Source organism: Bos javanicus, chromosome 17, assembly GCF_032452875.1.
Source record: "Bos javanicus breed banteng chromosome 17, ARS-OSU_banteng_1.0, whole genome shotgun sequence".
Taxonomy (NCBI): domain Eukaryota; kingdom Metazoa; phylum Chordata; class Mammalia; order Artiodactyla; family Bovidae; genus Bos; species Bos javanicus.
The window spans coordinates 40,278,812-40,301,656 of record NC_083884.1 but is presented as its reverse complement, the minus strand read 5'-3'; the positions used below and the strand labels follow the sequence as shown (position 1 = coordinate 40,301,656).

General features: G+C 40.3%; 1 protein-coding gene across 28 annotated transcripts in view; it reads left to right on the top strand.

The window, feature by feature from the left end:
* RAPGEF2 (Rap guanine nucleotide exchange factor 2) overlaps positions 1 to 22,845 on the top strand; it is a 272,594-nt gene that overhangs the window by 170,276 nt on the left and 79,473 nt on the right. For 3 of the 28 annotated variants that reach the window (XM_061384304.1, XM_061384303.1, XM_061384300.1), the window contains exon 1: positions 1,045 to 5,991. The exons of 23 other annotated variants lie outside the window; for them this stretch is intronic. In XM_061384304.1, the coding sequence (XP_061240288.1) occupies positions 5,932 to 5,991 (60 nt within the window). In that variant the 5' untranslated portion in view covers positions 1,045 to 5,931. Of the gene's footprint in view, positions 1 to 1,043; positions 5,992 to 22,845 lie in introns of those variants that run through there. 2 more of the 28 variants (XM_061384302.1, XM_061384301.1) reach the window with 1 other exon arrangement.

The following is a 22,845-nucleotide window of genomic DNA, read 5'->3' as shown; positions in this document are numbered from 1 at the left end:
TTACTGAGAAGAGCAGACCATTTTTCTCAACTTCATAGTAGTTAAAAGGGAATACTGTAGGTAGAAAAAAGTATAAGTGAATATGATGGTTTTACATTTAGCGTGGAGATTTACATTAAGTGATTTCTTGATGTGTATGTAATCTCTATCTTTTGGGTCATTGTTACTGATGTGGCTCAGTGGTAAAGAATCTGCCTGCCAGTACAAGAGACACAGGAGACATGGGTTCATGGGTTCAGTCCTGGGTCAGGAAGAGCCCCTGGAGAAGGAAATGGCAACCCACTCCAGTATTCTTGCCTAGAAAATTCTATGGACAGAGGAGCTTGGCAGGCTACAGTTCATGGAGTCACAAAGAGTCGAACGTGACTAAGCATGTACGCACACAGACGTTCTCAACACAGGCAGAAAGTTGTTACCTGGTCCTTTTTCAGTAGCTGAATCTATTGAGTGCTATTTGCTAAACCTTGATGGTTAAGAAATAGGGTAAGTATAAGTAAATTCAGCCTAAGTGTGATTTTTTTCTTATTTGTGTAAAATCTGTAATACTGGGTTCTCTTAAATCTTCATATTTTCTGTTTGGCATATCATAACCTGGTGTAATTAAATTTCTGTGTACAAGGTAGTATGGATAGTAGAATTTCAGTACTGCCATCATGTGTTTTTTAAAATGTGGAGGTTGTAGGCGTGGAGCCAGCTTGGGAGAGAAATCACAGCAGTCTTAGCACAAAAAAGCATCCAGTGCCTGAGGCCGTGTGATTCTGACTTCATCTACCAGGGTCCCTGATGAGCTTATTTTCCTCTTTAAGAGAAGTGACAGGTTTTTCCGCCAAGACAAGCAATGTGAAACTTTCTTCCTAAGGTCGGCGGCCACCAGCATGGCGGTCGTTTGACTTAATCTTGGAGAGGGGCTTCTGTCCTCTGAACCTGTGGGACATGGACTAGATGGGTGAGCGTCGTGTGACTTGATCATTTAGTTCTTGAGTTGCCATTGACTTTCTGTGTGTGTGTGTGTGTGTCTGTGTCTGTGTGTGTGTGTCTGTGTGTGTGTGTGTAGTGGTGGTGGTGGTGGTAGTAGTAGTAAAATACACATAATGTTTAAATTGATCATTTTAACCATTTTAGGTGTACAGTTCAGTTGTGTTAAGTACATTCACCTTGTTATGCAACCATAATCGTCCATTTCTAGAATGTTTTCCTCTTATCAAACTGAAACTCTGTACCCATTGAACATAACTCCTCATTTCTCTCTTCTCCCAGCCCCTCCCAACAACCATTCTCCTTTCTGTCTATGAAGTTGATTATTCTGGGTGCTTCGTATAAGTGGAATCATACAGTGTTTGTCTTTATGTGAGTAAATGATTTGCTTAGCGTAGTATCTTCAAGGTTTATCCTTGCTGTAGCTTGTGAAGAATCTTGGTCTTTTTAAGACTGAATATCCCATCATATGTATAAATTATGCCATGCTTTATATATACATTCATTCATAGGTGGATACTTGGTTTGCTACTAGCTTTTACTTTTTTTCTTTCAAGGTTTTATTTTTTTAGAGCAGTTTTAGGTTTACAGAAAAATTGAGAAAAAGGTACAGAGATTTCACAGATATCTCTTCCTCCATGGATCATAGTCTTACTCACCAAAATGGTACATCCTTTTTTAAAACCTAGGATGAGCCTACCATATTCATGCAAAGTCCTTAGCTTACCTTAGGGTTCAATCCTGATGTTGTGCAAATGGGTTAGGACAAATGTATAGTGAGACATGTGTCCATCATGTTAATATCATACAGAGTATTTTCTCTGTCCTAAAAGTCTCCTCTCTGTCCTAAAAGTCTTCTGTGCACCACCTCTTCCTTCTAGCTGCAGCCCGTCACTCCCACCTGCAACCCCTGATCTTTTACTGTCTCTGTAGTTTTGCCTTTTCCAGAATGTCATATAGTTGGAATCATACAACTATGAGATTGGCTACTTTCACTTGGTAATACTCACTTAATGTTTCTCTTTGTCATTTCATGGCTTCGTAGCTGGTTGCTTTTTCATGTTGAATAATATTTTACTACCTTGACATACTACCGTCTATTTATACATTTATCTACTAAAGGACATCTTGGTGTGGCTTCCAAGTTTTGGCACTTATGAATAAAATAGCTTAAATATCTGTGTGCAGGTTTCCATGTGGACATATGTCTTCCACTGCTTTGGTGCACATCAAGGGGTGGGTTGCTGGATCGTCAGATAGAAGCACGTTTAGTTTTGTTAGAAACCACACTGCCTTCCAAAGTGGCGTACCATTTTGCCTTCCTGTCGACAGTGATTCAGAGTTGCTGCTGCTCCGTCTCCTCACCAGAGGAGGTGCTGTTATCAGTGCTCTGGATTTTGCCCATCCTAATAGGTGTGTAGCAGTATCTCATGGTTGTTTTGATTTGCATTTCCCTGATGATATGAGATGTGGATCATCTTTTCATGTCCTTATTGCCATGTGTACATCTTCTTGATGAGGTTTCTATTAAGGTCTTTGGCCCATTTTTAAATCAAATTTTATGTTATTGTTGAGTTTTAAGAGTCCTTTGCACATTTTGGACAAGTCCTTTATCAGATGTCTTTTGCAAATATTTTTTCCCAGTCTGTGGCTTGTCTTCTAGTTCTCTTAATATTGTCTTTTAAAGAGCCAAAGTTTTTAATTTTAGGGAAGTCCAGCTTATTTATTATTTCTTTCATGGATCGTGTCTTTGGTGTTGTGGCTAAAAAGGCAGTAGTGTACTCAGGGTCATTTCTTCCTGTCTTGTAGGAGTTTTATAGTTTTGCATTTTGCATTTAGGTCTGTGTTCCATTTTGAGTTAATTTTTGTAGACAGTGTAAGGCCTGTTTCTAGATTATTATTATTATTTTGCGTGTGGATGTCTATTTGTTCCAGCACCATTTGTTGAAGAGACTATCTTTGGTCTATTGCATTGCCTTTTCTCCTTTGTCAGATATCAGCACTGACTACTTTTAAGTAGTTTATCTGTCTGTTATAGAAAGATATTTGGTATTTTGATAGAGACTGGTTTACAGGATCAAATATGATCTTAGTCAGTGTCCATTCCTAGTCACTGAGGATTTCATTCATTCAAAAACCATGTAGCATGCTGTACACTGCAATACCAGGGGCACAGAGGCAAGCATGATGCCAGTCCTCATAGACAAGGGCGTGTAGCAGGGTAAGCACATACTAACTGCTCAAATGTAAGGTCACAGCATGGCAGAGAAGGGATCCACAATATGGTGGTAAACTTGAGGGCGTTTCACCAGGGTGTTGGGAGGGGTGGAGTAGGAGTCAGTCCGGATAGAGAGGTCACGGCAGAGGAAATAGGGTGCAAAAAGGTCCTCTTCCTCTTCAAGGAAGCAGTGGGAAGCCATGGGTTTTCTTGATGTGGAAAAAGGGGCTTAGTGGATTCAGGTGAAATGACCAGCTTTTAGTCTTTAAAATATCTCAGATGTCATTTGTTAAACTGGTTGAGTGGATGAAGGTAGAACTGAACCCAGAGAGTTTCCTAAGGAGACTTCTGTGGTTTTCCAGGCAACAAAATCATGACTGTAGTGTGATGATAGTGATGGAGAGGAAAGAAATCTGAGTTTTAGAGAGAACATCATTACTGGGGTATCGTGATGGATTGGATGTGGAGAGGGTGTTGAGGGTGACTTGCCAATGTCTCAGTCGTGTCTCAGGACCGTGGCGGTCCTCTGTTGAGAGGGCAGTGGGATGACGGATGATAGAACCAAAGCAGGTGATTCCTCAAGAGGTCAGGTTGTTAAGTGGGGAAGCCATCAGACAGTAGTAGCCTGGTAACCTCAGGAGAATGCAGGATCTCGGCAGAATTTCTAGGTTTGGTTTTGCTTTTGAGATGGGAAGGACCTGACTGGTTCAAAAGTCAGTGTGGAGAACCTCTAGTGGTGAGAGAGAGGTTGAGTATATGTGGGAGAGAAGGGGTAATGGATAATATAAGAAGTCTGTGAACAGCATGTCTGGGGGAGGGGATCCAAAATAGAGATGTGGGGGGCCCGGCTGCCTTCACGTGTGAGGGGAGGAAAGAAGATAAGCGCTGTGGGTGTGGCTTAGGTAGGGAGAGAGGGAAACGGGAGTCAGCAGGTGCCAGCAGCTCCAAAGTCTAGATGTTCCGTATTTATTTTCTGTTATGTCCTCCATTTATGGGTAGAGATGACTGTGAGAAATGGACCAGGGCTTCCAGATTAAGATGTCCACTACAATGCTCTCTTTTCCCATAACCTACTTACCTGGGTGGAGTTCAGAGTCTGTGGCAGAATAATACAACCTTATTAAATGTTAACTTTCTGCCTCTAAGTTTTTTTGTTTTTTTTTTTTAATCCTGAGCAGGTTTATTTTGATATTATTTGCAAGGTGCTATATGTGTGTGTGTGTGTGTGTGTGTGCACGCATATGTATGGGTGTTTGTGAAAAATCACATCTTCTAAATTTGTACAGAGCTTGCATTTTGTGAATTTTTGGTGGTTTCCTATAGCACAGCGATATTTGAGGGTGGGGAAAGTGGTCACATCCATTCTTGTTTCTTCACCTTGGTGAAAAAAATCATATTTTAGTTCAAAGCTGTTCAAGTAAGTCCTTGCTCTGCCTTCCCACCCTGTCTTCAGTGATATTATTTGGAGTCAGCAATCAATGGATTCCACCCCTCTGAGACTTGCTTAACCTACAGCTGCTGATACCACACAGGCAAGAGCACGTTACTTTATCTGAATTGTCCATCGCTACCTTAATGAGTGAAATGGTTAAGGAGAGGAGGGGGCGAGCCTTAAGGAACGTGTGTACCGTTTGAGCTGAATATTTCAGTGTATATAGGGGAGGGAGGGCGAGAGAGAAATCCACTTACATCACTAGAACTGCATTGACTGTGAGCCTTGCAGGTTAAGAGACAGACTCCAGTGTCTTGCTTTCTGCAGGAAGCAGCAATGCCGCCTGTTTCCTAAGAGGAATTTTTTATTTAGAAAAGGAAGCTTTCTCTCTACCCAGGAAATGGCTTTCCTTGTGCGTTGCTATGCCAACTGCCTGCAGCCATGGTCCTCCAAAGTAAGCACAATAATGTAATTATATTGGTGTATTGCATTCAGACTCCTGCTTCTGAGACTGTGTGTGTGTGTGCATGTGCCGTGTTTCTGTTAGTGACTCTTTTGCTGGCAGTCCTGGTTGTGTTGAGTGTGAGGGACAGACATCATTAGATCAAATGTCCATCAGTGTCATGCCGCTCAGATTAATTGTGCAAACTTGGTTAGCGGAGTGGGACAGAGATCACTGGTCACTGCTCCGTCAGCATCACTGGCAGCCAGGGAGGAGGTCCCGATTCACACGCTCTGCCCTGGTTCTTTCTTTCTTCCTCTTTCTTCTTTTTTCCGTGGTCGGAGGGGTCCGTACGTGTGATTGCAAATGAGACAAGAGTATTAACAATGCTTGGCTGAATGCTGGAGACTGGTTCCTCCACCACCCTAATATCATTCTGTAGGAAGCCTTTTGGAGGAGAGTCTGTGTGCAGTCAGCCATTTTAGCTTTTTTTTTTTTTTCTTTCCTCCTTTTCTTTTGCCTCTTGTTCTTCAGTCTCAGAAATGATCTTGCTCTCGGGGAAGACTGAAAGCTGGATAAGGTTTCCTGGGTCTCGCCATAGCTTGAGATGGTTAGAGTTTCTGTGTTATAAAAATGGAGACCAGCAGGGTCGGGCAGATCCCTTTTCTGGTCCGCAAGTGTGAGGGTTTTCAGCTCACCGGTAGTGAGACTTGAGGCTGCAGCTGACTCTCCTCCTCCTCCTTTTTTTTTTTTTCTTCTTGCTTTCTGTTTTTTCTTTTAATTCATTGCTGTCAAGGGTGACTTGCCGTCCGTGAGAGACTGTTACATGATGTGTAAATTCAGCCCAGCATATGTTTCTTCATTATGAAACCACTAGCAATCCCAGCTAACCATGGAGTTATGGGCCAGCAGGAGAAACATTCAGTAAGTACCTCAAATGCTGCTTGTGCTTCCATCGCACGTCATAGAGAACGGCTTTAAAATGGGGATGATCACTGCTTCTCTTCGAGGGGGGGCAGGGTTTTTAGAGGGTATGACATTCTGCTTGGAGGAGGGAGGGTAAGTTACAGCTGGCTTGTTCTTCCAATTTTATTGTGATTAACAAAATTTTTTTTAAAGCCAAGACCAGTAGTCCACTTAAAGCAAGATCACGAACATTGGTAGATATTGGACGGCTGCTTTTTATAATCAGAAATTAAAGCTTGATAATTCAGCTTTAACTTAATACTTGAATAGTTTCTTAAAAATATTTGCATAGTTGAATTTCATGAGAGATCACTAAAAGGTTATTGGGAACAGGCGTCTGTAGTACGGAATTCACATGTAGGCTTGGGGGAGGGAGGAGAGCTTTGGCTATTGATTTGGTAATAAAATGATCAGTGAGACTCATCTGACTTCTTAATGTGTATTAACAGGTGATGAGAACACAGGGTTCTTTTTAATGCCACGAGTGTTGCTTCTTTATAATTGATCCCATGAGTCAGCCGTGCATTTGTCATGCTGAAATCCCACAGGCAGCTACTGCTGTTTGCGAGAAACACTTTTCTCTGGTTAATCCCAAGTCCCAGCCTCCTGCTCCAGGAATGCAAGTTCTCACTTTGCTGCCTTCGTATCACCATGTTGGAAGTTTGCTGCCATCACAGTGATTCATATGTGTGTAAATATGTATATTTAACTGTCCCGAATGAAAATGCATATATTTAGGCAGCTTATATAGTCATTAGTCTAAATATTTTTAAAACATCTATTCTTATATCCTGGCATCTGGTGAGTATTCTACTAGAGTATAGGAATTATCTTTTATGTATACTAAAATGGTTGAGCTGTTAAACTTCAAAAATGGAGATAAATCACTGAGGCTTTAAAAATGTATAGACAGAAGGCCATGAATTAGAATATTTGGGATGCCTGGATTTGTTTGTCTAATTTGGTTTTGTTCACCATCATGAACAACATTATTAACTAAATCTGAGAGGCTTTCTGGGATCCTGCGAGTGCAGTCCCAGGGTGGGAGCCACGGATGTTCCTGGGCTGTGGCCGTGTTAGAGGCGTGTTATGATGCAGGGCTCGGAGCCCAGCCCCGTCATAATGAGATCCTTGTGGTACCTCGCTAATTAAATCTCTTCGGATCAGATCCAAAAAAAGACCAGCCTTATACTTAATTTCACTAATAAGAAATGTTGTTATAGAGAAATTCCACTCTGGTTAGATTTTATTAACAGGGCCTCTGACGTGAAGCTGCTCTGCACTCGGGAGTTTTCCAGGGACCAGTAAGCACGTTTCTTAAACAGCACTTGAGGAACCTTAGAAGCAAAGTTCAAATCACAGGCTCCTTGTCTACCTTTTTCATGGGTCCTTTCTCAGAATGGAGAGACGGGGTTACTGAAACTAATAATAATATAATTATTTTTTATTTTATTTTATTTTGTCTGTGCTGGGTCTTCACTGAGGCACGTGGTCTTCTGTAGCGGAGGCGCTCAGACTCTCTAGTTGGCTTGTGGGCTTAGTTGTTGCACAGCATATGGCATCTTAGTTCCCTGACCAGGGATTGAACCCACCTTCCCTGCAATGGAAGGCAGATTCTTTACCCACTGAACCATCAGGGAAGTCCCAATAATAATATGATTTTAATTAGCAGAGAAAATTGTTAAACTATTTACTGGTGGGGAAGGAAAAAGTTATGACTACATTTGTGAATATGGTATTACCTGTTCAACCACTCAAACAGTGCATAGAGGCCTGTTCCCAAAAGCATATTTATTTCCTAACAAGTGCTTTATGTTTTACTAAATTCCAGGGTAATGCTTTGATAAAAGTAGCCCTAGCCATAAGATTTCTGCGAGTCAAGTGCTGTCTAGAAAACATGTCAGGGGTGTCTCCCATGACACTTCTGTGACAGATTGAAGTCCTGGAGTTCTCTGTCCAGAGCAGCCTCTGGGGCGTGGTTGTCAGGGTCTTGCTACCTGGTCCTCGTTGATGAGGCCTTTAGTTATCTAGGCTCTGCTGGTTAATGAGTGGACTTTTAAGATTTGAATGTTTGCAGGAGTTGAAACAGGAGAATCTTTTAAGATGTTAATTTTGTGCAGGAATTGAACAGGGGAATAACTTTCCGGCTCTCACATAGTAGGTGACTCAGTAAACAGTGGTTGAGCAAACGTGAGTGGGACGCCCCTCTTTGCCCTGTGAGGTTTTATGAGGTTTCACGAGGATAATGTCAGAGCTAATTTTAAGTGAGTAAAATTTAGTAATGTCAAAAGTAACTTCCATTTTTTGCCTCTTCAAAAAGTTTGTGGCTGTTAAGTGGCTTTGTTTCTTTGACTTAGAAGGGAGTAAAATGCTGAAAGGCAACACCATTACACTGGGGGCTTTTTTGCTGCAGCTGTGGCTGAGCCCAAGGGGTGAACTCAGTTTCTGTACCTTGTAAGAATCTTTAGGATCTTAGGGGCTTTTTATTCTTGCCCCGTCACACTCTGTGTGTCATCTCAGCTGCTGGCACTTAATAGGCGCACATTAAACATTGTCAAATTTCTCATGTGCATGAGTTTGGAACTAAACCCTTTACACTAGTGTATTCACATGTGTTGTCACCTCTCCTCACTGGTCCTCTCCACCTGGCCAGGCGTGAATACTGAGGTGAACACCTGGGCGTCACCAAGACCTCGCCTACATCTGGGCTCTCTTCTCACCACCTCATGTTCACTCTCCAGGGGAGCCTTGTGATCTGAGTAATTTTGACAATAAGAGATTATTAGCATTTTAAAATGTGTGATAAAACTGCATTTCCAATAGACTACTATGGGACACTAGGGGTACAGACTGTTAATAGATGTTATATGAGAAAAACTTCACAGGCTTAGTAAGTTGGGGGACATGTGAGGGGTTGTTACTATGTTTATGAGCTGTTCTGCCTTCCACCCTCCTTTTCACCCACTTTGGATGAACTAGCGGGAAGAGGGTTCCTTAAGTGTGCTTTTGAAAGTTGTGCCCTATAGAGTGACTTGGAAACTTTGTACGTTTTTTTAAATGAGTCAGTTAAAATAAGTCAACTTGATACTACTGAACCGATCATCTGTTTTCCAGTTGCACTTCTTGGTAGAATTATTGATATGGGTAGTGCTCTGTTGGAGAAGACGATGGCACCCCACTCTAGTACTCTTGCCTGGAAAATCCCATGGACGGAGGAGCCTGGTGGGCTGCAGTCCATGGGGTCGCAAAGAGTCAGACATGACTTCACTTTCACTTTTCACTTTCATGCATTGGAGAAGGAAATGGCAACCCACTCCAGTGTTCTTGCCTGGAGAATCCCAGGGACGGGGGAGCCTGGTGGGCTGCCGTCTATGGGGTCGCACAGAGTCAGACACGACTGAAGCGACTTAGCAGCAGCAGCAGTGCTCTGTACTTACAGTAAGTGAAACTTCAGTTGTGATTAAATGATACTTTTAAAAAAGTGGCTGATATAAGAAAATGCCTACTTAAATGCAGGGAATAAACAGTGATAGCTATCATTTATTGAGCACTTGTATGACAGGCACAGTACCACATGCCCTGACTTTATTTTTATAACAACCCTCTAAAGAAAGATTTATTATCACCCTTTTAGATATGCTGAAAATGAGCATTAGAAAGATTAAAAAAATACTTTTCCTCAGGACTAGTAAATGGTGGAGCATCATTGGAGCCCTGGTGTGTCTGATTTCATAGCCCTGCTTTACCCACCACTCTGCCTTGCTTCTCTTTCTATGGCCAAGTTTAATCTAAATCAGTTGTGTGGATTGTGTAGTTATCAGAGCTGATGTGAACTATTGGAACACACAACTTTAAAAAAAGGCTTGCTTTACTCCTGCTACTCTTGTTTCTCCTGGTATGTGTGACCAGGGAAAGTTCATATATTATGATCAAAATTATCTTACAAACTTTTAAAAGCATAGTTTTGTAAAACTATTTGATAGATAATAATACTTCTGTCAACCCGTCACAGAAGGACAAACACTCTATGATTCCACTTATAGGAGGTCTCTAGACCAGTCAGATTCATAGAGACAAAAAGCAGAATGGTGATGTTACAGGTTGGAGGAGGGGGAAGTGGAGACTACTTTTTGTGGGTATGGAATTTCACTTTGGGAAAATGAGGGAGTTCTAGAGGTGGATGGTGGTGACAGTTGCCCAGCATTGTGAGTGTACTTAATGCCTCAGAACTGTACACTTACAGGTGGTTAAAATGGTTAATTTTATGCTTTCTATATTTCACCATAATAAAAGAAAATTAAAATGTTAAAAAAAATAGTGCTTTGGTGTCTTTCCATGTTGTCTTGAGGCTGGAGTTGGGATGATCAGAAACAGTTCTCATTTGGCCCAATTCCTTTTCCTCCTGCTCCTCTGTGTTTGGTCCTGTTGGGACCAAACAGTTTTAATTGCTGTTTAACTCTTTCAGCATAAACTTGATGCCTCAACTTCGGCTTCCTTTGTAACTTCTGATGGCCTGCCCCTGGCTACCTGTGCTCCATAGGCAGCTCTGACCAGGCTGTTCCACAGCCCCATTTCTGCTCACGACCATCTCTCTGAAGTCCACACTGGCCATGACTCATCTGTAGCCACAAGTCATCATTTTATGAGCCTAAGTTCCTACTGGTCACCAAGGCCCTCTGTAATCTACCTTCTAACTAAGGAGCACGTTTTTTCCCCCACCTGTGCTTTTTTCATTTAGGACAAGATGCTCTGATTACAGACACTAAGGGCTCATTTTCTTTTCTTGCTTCTCAGCCTGCAGTGCTATGTGCTTGACTTTCATTTGCTCCTTGCTTCTATTCATCTCTGCTTCCTCTGAATGATTTAGTGGCACTTAATATGTAATTCTTAATTTTATTAATTTTTGTAATTGGTTTGGTCTTTACAGTTAGATGAGACATTGTATCTCGGAGTGAATTATCCACCTTCCTGGTACCAGGTGTGAAGGATACAGTTGGAATGAAAAACAGTTTATCAGCTGTTGAGAGTACAGAATAGAGAGGCTTTTCTAGGATGGAAGAGTCACAAGTGAGGCTTCCAAGGGTATGAGGAATTAGAAGGTTATGAGAAAAACAATGAGATCATCACTGTTGGAATGGATTATGTCAGGGAGAATAGGGCAATACAGGTGGCAGAGGAAGGTGTTAACCTGACAAATGAATGGCCATAATATGCAGGTCCAGCAAAGGAGTTAACCAACCACCTCTTTCCCGACTCCCAACTGTCTGTCTTTAACTAGAAAAGAGCTAAGAAAACTTAATTTTTAAAAAATTGCTTTTATCCTACCATGACAGTCTGACCTTGTCTATAAACAACTGGATAGAGTGTCTTTTTAATAATTTTACTGATGCATTTTCCTTAGCAGTGTGGAAGATAGTGCTGAGATTAATCATAGCTGTTAGACTATGCCTCTTTTGGGTTAAGATTCCACCTCTTCTTTATCTGATCTTCATTTTGTCTATTATGACAGATATATTTCCTGAGATGAAATAAACTTATCTCTTGGGGGAGGTTTTCCACTGTGCTAGCTCACAGAGGCCTGAGAGGAAGCAATATACTATTGTTTTATTCAAGGACAAGGTCATCTTGTCTTGGATTTGGGCCAAGAAAGCCTGGCAACAAATAATAGATCTTTTTACCCTGCTAGAAGTAAAGAAATATATTGTAGGGACTTGCCAGTGCATTGTATACACTGCTTATGTGTGTGAGATTGAAGAAAGCTCTGTCCCATTGTAGGACGTATTAAAGAAAAATGCTTACTTTTGGTCAAAAGAAGAAGCATACTTTCCACCTTTGCTTTTAAATATTGTTTAGTAATGACTCATTTAAATACAGACTACATAAAAATAAAACCAATTAAGATTAGTAGGAAAGAGAATTCTCAGAATGCATATTTTTAGAATATCAATTACTTCTTTAATCATGGTAAAATGAAAACTATAGTTTTAATTTCTCATTTAAAATATCATATTTTATATGTTTGAAATGTTGGTATTTAAGCCAAAGTAAATACTCTGTCATATAGATATAACTGGAGAAGGAAATGGCAACCCACTCCAGTATTCTTGGCTACAGAATCCTGTGGACAGAGGAGCCTGGTGGGCTGCTGTCCGTGAGGTCTCACAGAGTCGGGCACGACTGAAGCAACTTAGCATGCATGCATGCATGCATTGGAGAAGGAAATGGCAACCCACTCCAGTGTTCTTTCTGGAGAATCCCAGGGATGGAGGAGCCTGGTGGGCTGCTGTCTGTGGGGTCGCACAGAGTCGGATACGACTGAAGCGACTTAGCAGCAGCAGCAGATATAATTATCCCTGAACTATGACCTGAAATTTCTTCAGTCCTTGATTTTGGGCCTGACCATACTCTTAAATATTTTATTCAGGTAATCTGTTTAAGAATCCTTCTAAGAGTGATGACTCAAGTTTTCTTTTTCCTGTGCTTAATAGTCATTTAAAAATTATTTTTACTTAATTTAAATCCTTGATGAAGTACATTTTAGTGCTTACTTTATGTTGTTCTTTAGTCACTAAGTTGTTTCCGACTCTTTTGTGACCTCACAGACTGTAGCCCACCAGGCTTCTCTGTCCATGGAATTTTCCCTGGCAAGAATGCTGGAGTGGGTTATCATTTCCTTCTCCAGGGGATCTTCCCAACTCAAGGATTGAACCCACGTCCCCTGCAGGTGGGTTCTTTACTTCTGAGCCACCAGGGAAGCCCTTACTTTATGTACCTAGTGAAAAAAGTAACTTGTGTATGTAGCAGTCTTTTCAAAACTTTTCCTACTAAAAGCAAATGACCACTTTATCATTATCCACGTATTTTATTTGTATTATGATTTAGTTATGAACTTAAAAAAAATAAGATTTTAAAAACAAAGGAGAATGAGTGTCTGGATGAGAGAAATACCTATGAGAGAAAGTGGGGTGCAAACGTGTGTGTGTGTGTGTGTGTGTGTGTGTGATTTAAATGAAGGTTAGTCAGTGTCCTCCAGGTCTCTGTTAATTTCTTTGTTCTAAGATCTTTACTTCCTATGACCTCCTTATTTTTCTTCACCATTAAGAAATGGTCTTTATTTTTGGAGACCTGACACATGCTTATGATTGTTTCCATGTACAGTATTAAAATGCCAGGTGTTACACAGAATGAGTTAAATAAAAGTGTCTATTTTGGGGAACATAGATAGGAAGCTTGTTCAGAAACACACGAGACCATAAACACACATTTACACACTAAAGCACGTAGAGAAATGATGTAAGAGAGCTCCCCTCATAAAGTATCCTGTCCTTCTGCAGACCGTGGCACACACTGGCCTCTCAGACCCGCGGTCCCTGGCCCTCCCTTTCCTGCTGGTCTGGAAACACCCTGGCCACATAGGATGGGCCAGTTGTCAGCGTCGGCCATTTCTGCTTGTTGACCAAACCTCTGGAATGGGTCTTTTAAAAAAAATCTTTATTTACTTTTGGCTGTATCGGGTTTTCGTTGCTGCGCGCAATCCTCTTTCTAGTTGTGGCATGTGGGAGTCTTAGTTCCCTGACCGGGGATCAAACCCGTGTCCCCTGCATTGGAAGGTGGACTCTTTTTTTTTTTTACTTTTTATTTTGTGTTGGGTTACAACTGATTAACCATGTTGTGGCAATTTGAGGTAAACATAGAGGGGACTCAGCCATATGTATACATGTGTCTGTTCTCTCCCACACTCCCCTCCCATCCAGGCTGCCACATAACATTAAGCAGAGTTCTCTGTGCTCTACAGTAGATCCTTGCTGGTTATCCATTTTAAATATAGCAATGTGTACATGTCCATCCCACACTCCCTAACTATCCCTTCTCCTTATCCTGGAAGGTAGGTTCTTAACCACTGGACCACCAGGGAAGTCCCTAGCATGGATCTTTTATGTTAATTATTCTGTGTTCTCTCTGTCTCATATCTGTATCTATCTATCTATACTATATATAGAGTGTACATGAAATATAAGGATGTGCGTTTGTATATGCTCAGGTACGCAGTTGTGTCTGACTCTGTGTGATCCCATGAACTATAGCCCACCAGTCTCCTCTGTCCATGGCATTTTTCAGGCAAGAATTCTGGAGTGGGTTACCATTTCCTCCTCTAAGGGATCTTCCCGATCTAGGGATCAAACTAGTGTTTCCTGTGTCTCCTGTATTGCAGGCAGATCCTTAACCATTGAGCCATCGGGGAAGCCATATATAACAATCAGATCAGATCAGATCAGATCAGTCACTCAGTCGTGTCCGACTCTTTGCGACCCCATGAATCGCAGCACGCCAGGCCTCCCTGTCCATCACCAACTCCCGGAGTTCACTGAGACTCACGTCAATCGAGTCAGTGATGCCATCCAGCCATCTCATCCTCTGTCGTCCCCTTCTCCTCCTGCCCCCAATTGTGATATGTCATATTTGCACAGTTTATCCACCAACCTCCAGTGTTTCTTCTGTACTTTAAGTCATTGTGCAAATATCCCCACATGCTACAAATCTCCTCACTTTGTATCAGTATACCATGCCCTCTTTATCACCTATACTACATATTCATTATAAAGGCTGTTCTCAGAGCCATCGTGGGCATAGACTCACTTTACAATATTTGATCAATAAAGTGCCAATCTGAAAAACACTTTTGAACTACTAAGGTACATATTCTTAGTGAACTATAGAGAAGTACATTATTGATTTATAACATTGACTTGGTTTGATTGTAAAATAAAGCACACCCCCATATGTATACATGTTATTTCATGCATGTGTGTGTGTGTTTTGTGTAAATATGATGGATCCAAAATTTATTTCTAATTTACATATATAGAAAAAGCTTAGAATTCTGTAAGTTTATTGGCAGAGGCTAATTTTCAGGGAATGGCAGAGGATGACATGGTTAGATAGCATCACTGACTCAATGGCATGAATTTGAGCAAATTCTAGGAGATAGAAGAGGACAGGGAAGCCTGACATGCTGCAGTCCATGGGATCTAAAAAGTTGGGCACAACTTAGCAACTGTAACAATAACAGTTTTCAGGGACATCTGAAAATGTGTGTGATCTTCTGTGATAACCATTTTATTTTCTTATAGCTCTATTTTCAAGTGAAGTTTGCTCAGTCATGTCTGACTCTTTGCAATCCCATGGACTTTACAGTCCATGGAATTCTCCAGGCCAGAATACTGGAGTGGGTATCCTTTCCTTTCTCTAGGGGATCCTCCCAACCCAGGGATTCAACCCAGGGATTGAACCCAGGTCTCCCACATTGCAGGGGTTTTCCTCATAGCTCAGTTGGTAAAGAATCTGCCTGCAATGCAGGAGACCCTGGTTCAATTCCTGGGTCGGGAGAAAGGATAGGCTACCCATTCCAGTATTCTTGGGCTTTGCTTGTGGCTCAGCTGGGAAAGCTCTGTTTTAGAGATCTGAAAAATACGGATTAAGATGGGAGCCCCTTATTATGGGTTATCTCCAATAGGTCAACATTTCACTAATTTTAAGTTCCAGTGTACACCATCATGCCTTTGATAATAAGAGACAGTGAAATATGGCTATAGAAAAGGTATATAATTATAATCTTTTGATTGTCTCTCTTCTCTAAGAAAAAAAAAAAGAATGGGTTCAACCTAACAATTTTACTCCTTTAAGTATTTTTAATAAGTGAAGTCACTCTTTTTTCATTTTTCTCAGTAATTAAGAAAACTTTGGAGTTAAATGGGAGTGTTATGCCATGTAGTATTTCTGAGTTTTCTGGAACTGAGATGTTCACAGTACCTTTAATAGTGAAAAAGATTGCCTAGGGATGTCAGTAAGAATTCAGAAGGATTCTATAGTTACTGAGCTACAGTGGCTGGGTTAGTACAGCAGGGTGCAAGGTTTGCAGAAGTTGAGGGATGGGTACAATTTACGTCAGGTTTCCAGTAATTGAGAATGTCAGGGATTAAATTAATTTTTTTCTTTATGGCTAATTAGACTTATTTGTTTTCTTTATTTTCTTCATTTTTAAATGGAAATTTAAAAATATGAATTTTTTATAATACCTTCATACTAACATATAAGGCCTCCTATTTCTTATTGAGCACTTCCCTGGTGGCTCAGACGGTAAAGAATCTGCCTGCTCTGTGGAAAACCTGTGTTTGATCCCTGGGTGGGGAACATCCTCTGGAAAAGTGGGTGACAGTATTCTTTCCTGGAGAATTCCATGGACAGAGGAGCCTGGCGAGCTACCATCCATGGGGTTGCAAACAGTCAGACACAACTGAGCAACTAACACACACACATACACATGTTTCTTATGGAAAACTTCCATTTGTGGAAATAATCAAATATCAAAATCATACTACTGTATTTATTTTAATCATGCCATGCAGTGTAAGGAATCTTAGGTACCCAGTCAGGGATCAAACCCACTCCTCCTGCCATTGAAGTGCAGGATTGTAATCACTGGATTGCCAGGGAAGTCCCCAGATCATACAGCTTTAGGGATAACATTTGTCCAAAAGTGAAAGTCTCTCTGTTGTGTCTGACTCTTTGCAACCCCATGGACTGTAGCCCCCCAGGCTCCTCTGTCCATGGGGATTCTCTAGGTAAGAGTACTGAAGTGGGTTGCCATTCCCTTCTCCAGTGGATCTTCCCAACCCAAGGGTCGAACCCAGGTCTCTCACATTGCAAAGGGATTCTTTACCAGCTGAGCCAATAGAGAAGCAGCATTTACCCAAATATAAAAATAATTTTAAACCATTTTATTTACAAGAGGTACCCTTCGAATAGATACAGTAAATTTTACTGCTTGTTTTGTCTTGTGTTATGGCTGTTTTAGGTGATAGTTTGGTCTGTGGTTTGTCTGTTATTTGTTTTGTTCATCATTTATAATTTAAAAATACGTAGCTATACATATGCTTATTAAAGCGAAATAGAAAACAGACAAAGACAGGAAAAGGATCACTGTTTTACTACCCAGATAAAATCATTGGTAACATTTTGATACATATCTTTGTATTGTAGAATTATACCATAGCATAAAATCTGGCAATAATATTTGTTCTATATTTCCCCCCACCCCCCAAATATATGTAGAAGATATGTGTGTGTGTATACATATATATATATATGGCCAACTTATTTAAGAGACACGTTTTAACTATTATGAAACGTCTGTCATAATCTGCCTTGTCTGTTTTATAATTTTCAAGTTTGCCATATAATATATATTAATATGTAACATGGCATGTGTGTTGTAGATAATGTAGCATATGAAATATATAGAAATTAAACATTGAGGGAAATGTTACTTAAGAGCTTCTTTAATTAGTGTTAGAATTCCATTCCAATATGGGAAAAAAAGAATCCAGCCTAATTTTAATAAAGTTTGCTGTAGTCATCCTGTTGTGCTTTTCTTGAAGCTTATGCAAAATTTTAAGATACAAAAGTGTCAAAAGAAAAAGTGAACTTTTAAATAGCTAAAGAAAATATAAACATCTGTGACAATGCTTCTTTCCTCTTCCCATTCCACTGTAGAGCGTGTCTTTTATCACTGAAATTCTGTTTCCTTTTAGTTGGGCATGTTTCTAGACTTCTTCTCCTGTTTTATTTTGCCTCTCTCCTCCCCCCAAAATTAACACCCTGATTTATAACTAAGATTTAAAGAATGTCTTTGATGAACAACTGTCACAAAGGTTGATGGTAGTGCTATTAAATGAAAAGATTATTCTGCTCTAGAAGAAGAGCTATAGATAAACTACATGCCTCTCAATTTTTTCTCAGAGCAAGAGAACAGAAGAGGAGAATATAGATTGTAGTTCTCATTTAATAAAAGCATCTTCAGTATTAGTGGAATAAAATGTCAAAATAAATTGAGCACTCATTAAATTACTGGCTGGTAAGAAGTCTATGTTGATACGAAAGTATGTGGATTTAAAGAAATGCATCCTTCTGTAAGAACACCCTTGACTAGTGCAGCAGCATTCTCAAATCATTGTGAAACATGAACTGTAATGGGAATAAAAAATTACAAAAAGTTACTCACATTATTCTTGTGCTTTGTTTATCTAAGTTTAATTGTGTTTGTTTTGAAATTATATGTTCTACTTAATTGTCTTTTGAAAAGAGAAGATTAATAATGAAGCAATGTATTTTGAATGTTTTCTTATGGGTTTTATCCAGGTTTATATAAAAATAATTTTAAAATATGGTTTGAAAATCATGCATCTGGTTGGAGTAGCATATATTTAAATGCTGGGTGGGTGAGCAGTTGGGACAGAAAATACATAGGAGAGCCCTGGCAGGACTGTCACATGTGATTCAACTAGACAAAGAAGGAAATAAGACTTGGACTGTGCCACAAACAAGGGTAGGAAACAAAATAAAAGGAAACCGGTGGTGGAAGGGGGAGCTTTTTGCAAGACAAACAGAGTAGCTGAAGCACTGAAGTTTAAGTGTTCATATTCAAGCAAGGAAGAGTGAGTGGACTGGCGTGACTGGTGTGGAGGGGCACCTGGGGGACGTGGGTGGATGCAGGAGAGGCCTTTGAATGTCAGTCAGAGAGCTTTGGCTTAATGCTGTCAACTTATGTGATAATTAAAAAGCCATTCACTGTAGAATATAAGGAAATAGAAATGTGATGCGGGATTCCAGTGTCCGTGATTTTGGTTTCTGAAGTCCAGGCTTTATGTTTAGGTCTTCCTTCAGGGTAGCTGGTAGGCACACTGTCTCTGTGGATCTGCACCTAGCTGACCAATCTTAAGACATTGTGGCTTGGTTCACCTGATTGTCAGTGACCCAGTATTTTCTTCTCAGACTTTTCTGATGTGAGGTGGATCCCAGTTTCAAAGATGTTAAAATAAGAAAGAAGCTGTGCATCTTATTTATTTATTTATTTATTTTTGGTGTATAGAAACTAATTTTATTTTTTGAAAACATTTTATTGGATGTTAGTTTCTACCATGGGCTTCCCAGGTGGCGCTAGTGGTAAAGAACCCACCTGCCAATGCAGGAGACATAAGAGATACAGGTTTGATCCCTGGGTTGGGAAGATCCCCTGGAGGAGGGTATGGTGACCCAGTCCGGTATTCTTGTCTGGAGAATCCCATGGACAGAGGAGCCTGGCGGGCTATAGTCCCTGAGGTCACAAAGAGTTGGACATGACTGAAGCTCTTAGAAGCAGGAACAGTTTCTGCCAAACAGCAAAGTGAGCCAGCTCTGTGTAGTGTGTATATGTGTGTGTGTATATATATTTATATATATAGAGAGAGGAGATTTTATATATATAATCTCTATTTTTTGGATTTCCTTCTCTATGTTTTGGATTTCCTCCCCATTCAAGTCACCACAGAGCACTGAGTAGAGTTCCTGTGCTATACAGTAGGTTGTCACTGGTTGTCTATTTTATACATAGTGTCAGTAGTGTATATATGATTGGGATTGACATAAAAGCTATGCATCTTAGAATCTGTGAAATGTACTCTTAGCCCCATTAGTATAACGATGTGCTTAATGTAGCGGTATTTGTGTATTAAAATAATAGTAGTGAGCAGTAAGTTGTGGAGCTAAATGTACAACACTTGTTTTAGGGAAATGTGTCCTGTGTTTGATCCTGGATATTTGTGAGCAGTTCTTAGTCCCTATCTTAGGCTTACTCATAGACGAGTAGCAGGAAGGAGACCTGCTGACACTTACTCTAAGTCTCATGGATGGGAGGCAGGGAATGTGCCAGGCAGCTGGAGCCTGCCAAGTGGGTGAGGGTGGATGTGGGAAATAAGGGTGTTTCAGGCAGACAGATTTCGGAGATTTCAAGTAGTGCATCAGGGTTGTCCTGATAGGAGAGTGAGAAGCCCAAGGTGAAACATGGTTGGAGATGCCTGCTCCCACATTGCTTTCAATACCACACTCTCATCATTTGTAAGATGCTGTTGTTCCTACCTTGGAGGAACTTGAATCCTGAAATACACTGAAATAACTATCCAGGAATCCACTGGAGCTTCCAGAACTTAGCAGGGGATGGGGGAGGGAAATCTCCCAGAGAAAGTGATGGTATTCCTAGTAACCCACTTATAAACATAACCAGTGTAGAAGATGAAAACTGTAGTCTGACCAGTTGTAAACTTTGTAAAGAAAGTTACATGAAGAGAAAGGTTAGTAAAAACTGTAGCCTTGTGCTCAGAGCAAGGCTCCAGAGGCCAGGAACCTGGATCTATTGAGATGGCCAAAAAGTTCGTTCAGTTAGGGGGAATACATTCAATAAAGTTCTTGGTGAAAAATGTGTTTTTTTTTTTTTTTTTATGTTTTACTTAAAACTGAATGAAATTTTGGCCAACCCAGTATATTCTGGCTTCACTACAAGTTGTATGAACCTGGCTAAGTTCTTTAGCTTTTCTACTACATGAAATCTTCATTTGTAAACTGGAGATAAAGGGTGATGTGAAGATTAGAGGTAAACGCTGTAAAATGTTTAGAGGAAAGCATGGCCCATAAGCACAATTCTTACGTTTTTTTAAAGGTACTTTTTATCCAGGAAGTGGGCTTCCCTGGTGGCTCAGTTGGTCAAGAATCCGCCTGCGTTGCAGGAGACCTGGGTTCTATCCCTGGATTGGGAGGATCCCCTGGGAGAAAAAAATGGCAACCCACTCCAGTATTCTTGCCTGGAGAATCCCCATGGACAGAGGAGCCTGGCGGGCTACAGTCCATGGGGGTCACAGAGAGTCATACACGACTGAGTGACTAAGCGTAGTACAGCATCCAGGAAGTAAGGAGAATGGAGTCTGTCGTGCAGGTGAATCAGAGACTGTGTTAGTTTTTCCGTTTGCTTAGATGACCTGTCCGTAAGATGGTTTGCTTTATTTTCGCTACAGTTCCATACTCAGAAAGCTACCTTCTGTTTATCAATTCAATATTAGAGTTTAAAAAAAATAGCAATGTCAGTAGCTACAGTTGAAGGCTTCCTATGTTCTTAGGCAATGTTCTAAATACTTTTCATATATTATCATTTAGTCCTCACAACAATGTAATCCTCTTTTTATATGTAAAGAAATGAAGGCATAGAGAGCTAAAGTGACTTTCCCAAAGTCGTGCAGGTGATGCATGGTGGAGCCAGTGGCAGTCTTTTCTTGTATGTGCAGACACACGTGCTCACACATGTGCGCACATGCAGATCTAGTTTTGGAAACTCCGTGAAGTACCTAAATTTGCTCCTGTTTTGTTATTGCAGGGTTGGACCAATGCTTTGTTTTCTGTGTGCCCTGCAGATTATAGTCCTCATCAGAAAGTTTGAGATCAGGTTTTTCCTTCCCCTACATTGAGTTGATTTCCTTTAGTGTAAATTTCAAAAGGATTGCATATGCGTGATGTAGTAAGTACCATTCTTACCATAAAATCTAGAGTACTTTGATCTTGAAGGAAATGAATGTATTTTATCCTCCTTCAAGGTTGACTAGAATCACAAGGATACAATTTTGTACTGAAGAAATACTCTAATTCTTTACATGGAAGTTTTCTTAATGCAGCTTTTTACTGGAAGGTTACCATGCTTATCTGAGATTTCCCATCTGTATGGTTCTCCAGAGGTCTCTTATATTACTCTGTTTTTAGAGTTGAAAATAGAAAAGAATCTGTTTTTTGACTTACTGTTTGGATGATATGATTGCTCTCTTGTTTCCAGTTAGGTAAGTAATTTATAAGGAGCTCATTTTAGCATATGGCCAGATGAAAGAGTTTTCTTATCCAGACAGATTTAGCAACATTGTCTTAGCCATCTTAAAATACAGATAAGTGAATAATAATTAGGTCCATCTTTATTACAATTTTGACATTCTCTTTAGGCTCCATCACTGTTAACACATACTCTTGGGATCGTGGAATATAATTATAACTTGTAGAAAGCTGTACTTTCAACTGAACATCACAAAGTGATCTAAAATCCAATGATAGTCTTGTGTTAAGAACAGTCTTGTGTGTGTATATATATTTATATTATATATATAAAATATATATATTTAATTTTACTTATAAGTGGTATCATATGATATTTATCTTTGATTTACTTGTTTGGGACTGACATGTATACAGTGTCTTAAAATGGATGACCAACAAGGACCTACTGTATGGCACAGGGAACAGTGCTCAATATTCTATAATAATCTAAATGGGAAAACAATCTGAAAAAGAATACATATATGTGCATGTATAACTGAGTCACTTTGCTGTACACCTGAGACTAACACAACGTTGTACATCAGCCATACTCCAATATAAAAAAAAAAAAAAAAAAATCTTGTCTTGGCTCTGCTCCTGGGCCTGGGTTCAGTGTAATCCTCAGTAAAGAGAAGGGTGTGTGCGGCCTCGTCCTTGGCCAGACTACAGAACATCCTTCAAGGCATAGATATGAAGTACTGGTGCAGTTAGCTGTGGGTATATTCATTACTATATATTATGTCTTCTCTCTCCTTTCTTCGCTCCTTCAAGTATTATCCAAAGATGCTCTGGGAAAAAAGATACTGCCTTTAATTGCTTTATAATAAAATTAATGAGTGGCTTTGCAGCATTAGCCTGAGTCACAGCAAAAGGGATGCACAGTGAAGTGTCATGTGCTTCAAAACTCACTTATTACCACTGCTCCAGTGCCTGGCATTGTCAAGCGTGCTGATAAGGGCATTTAGAGCAAAATTGGCTTCATTTCAGCTGTGAGCCTTTCTCCATAGTGGTAGAAAGGAAGGAACTATTCCGGCGAGGGTTTTTGTTTAGTAGAACAATAAAATACATACCGAGAACTTGCTTTGAGCCCTT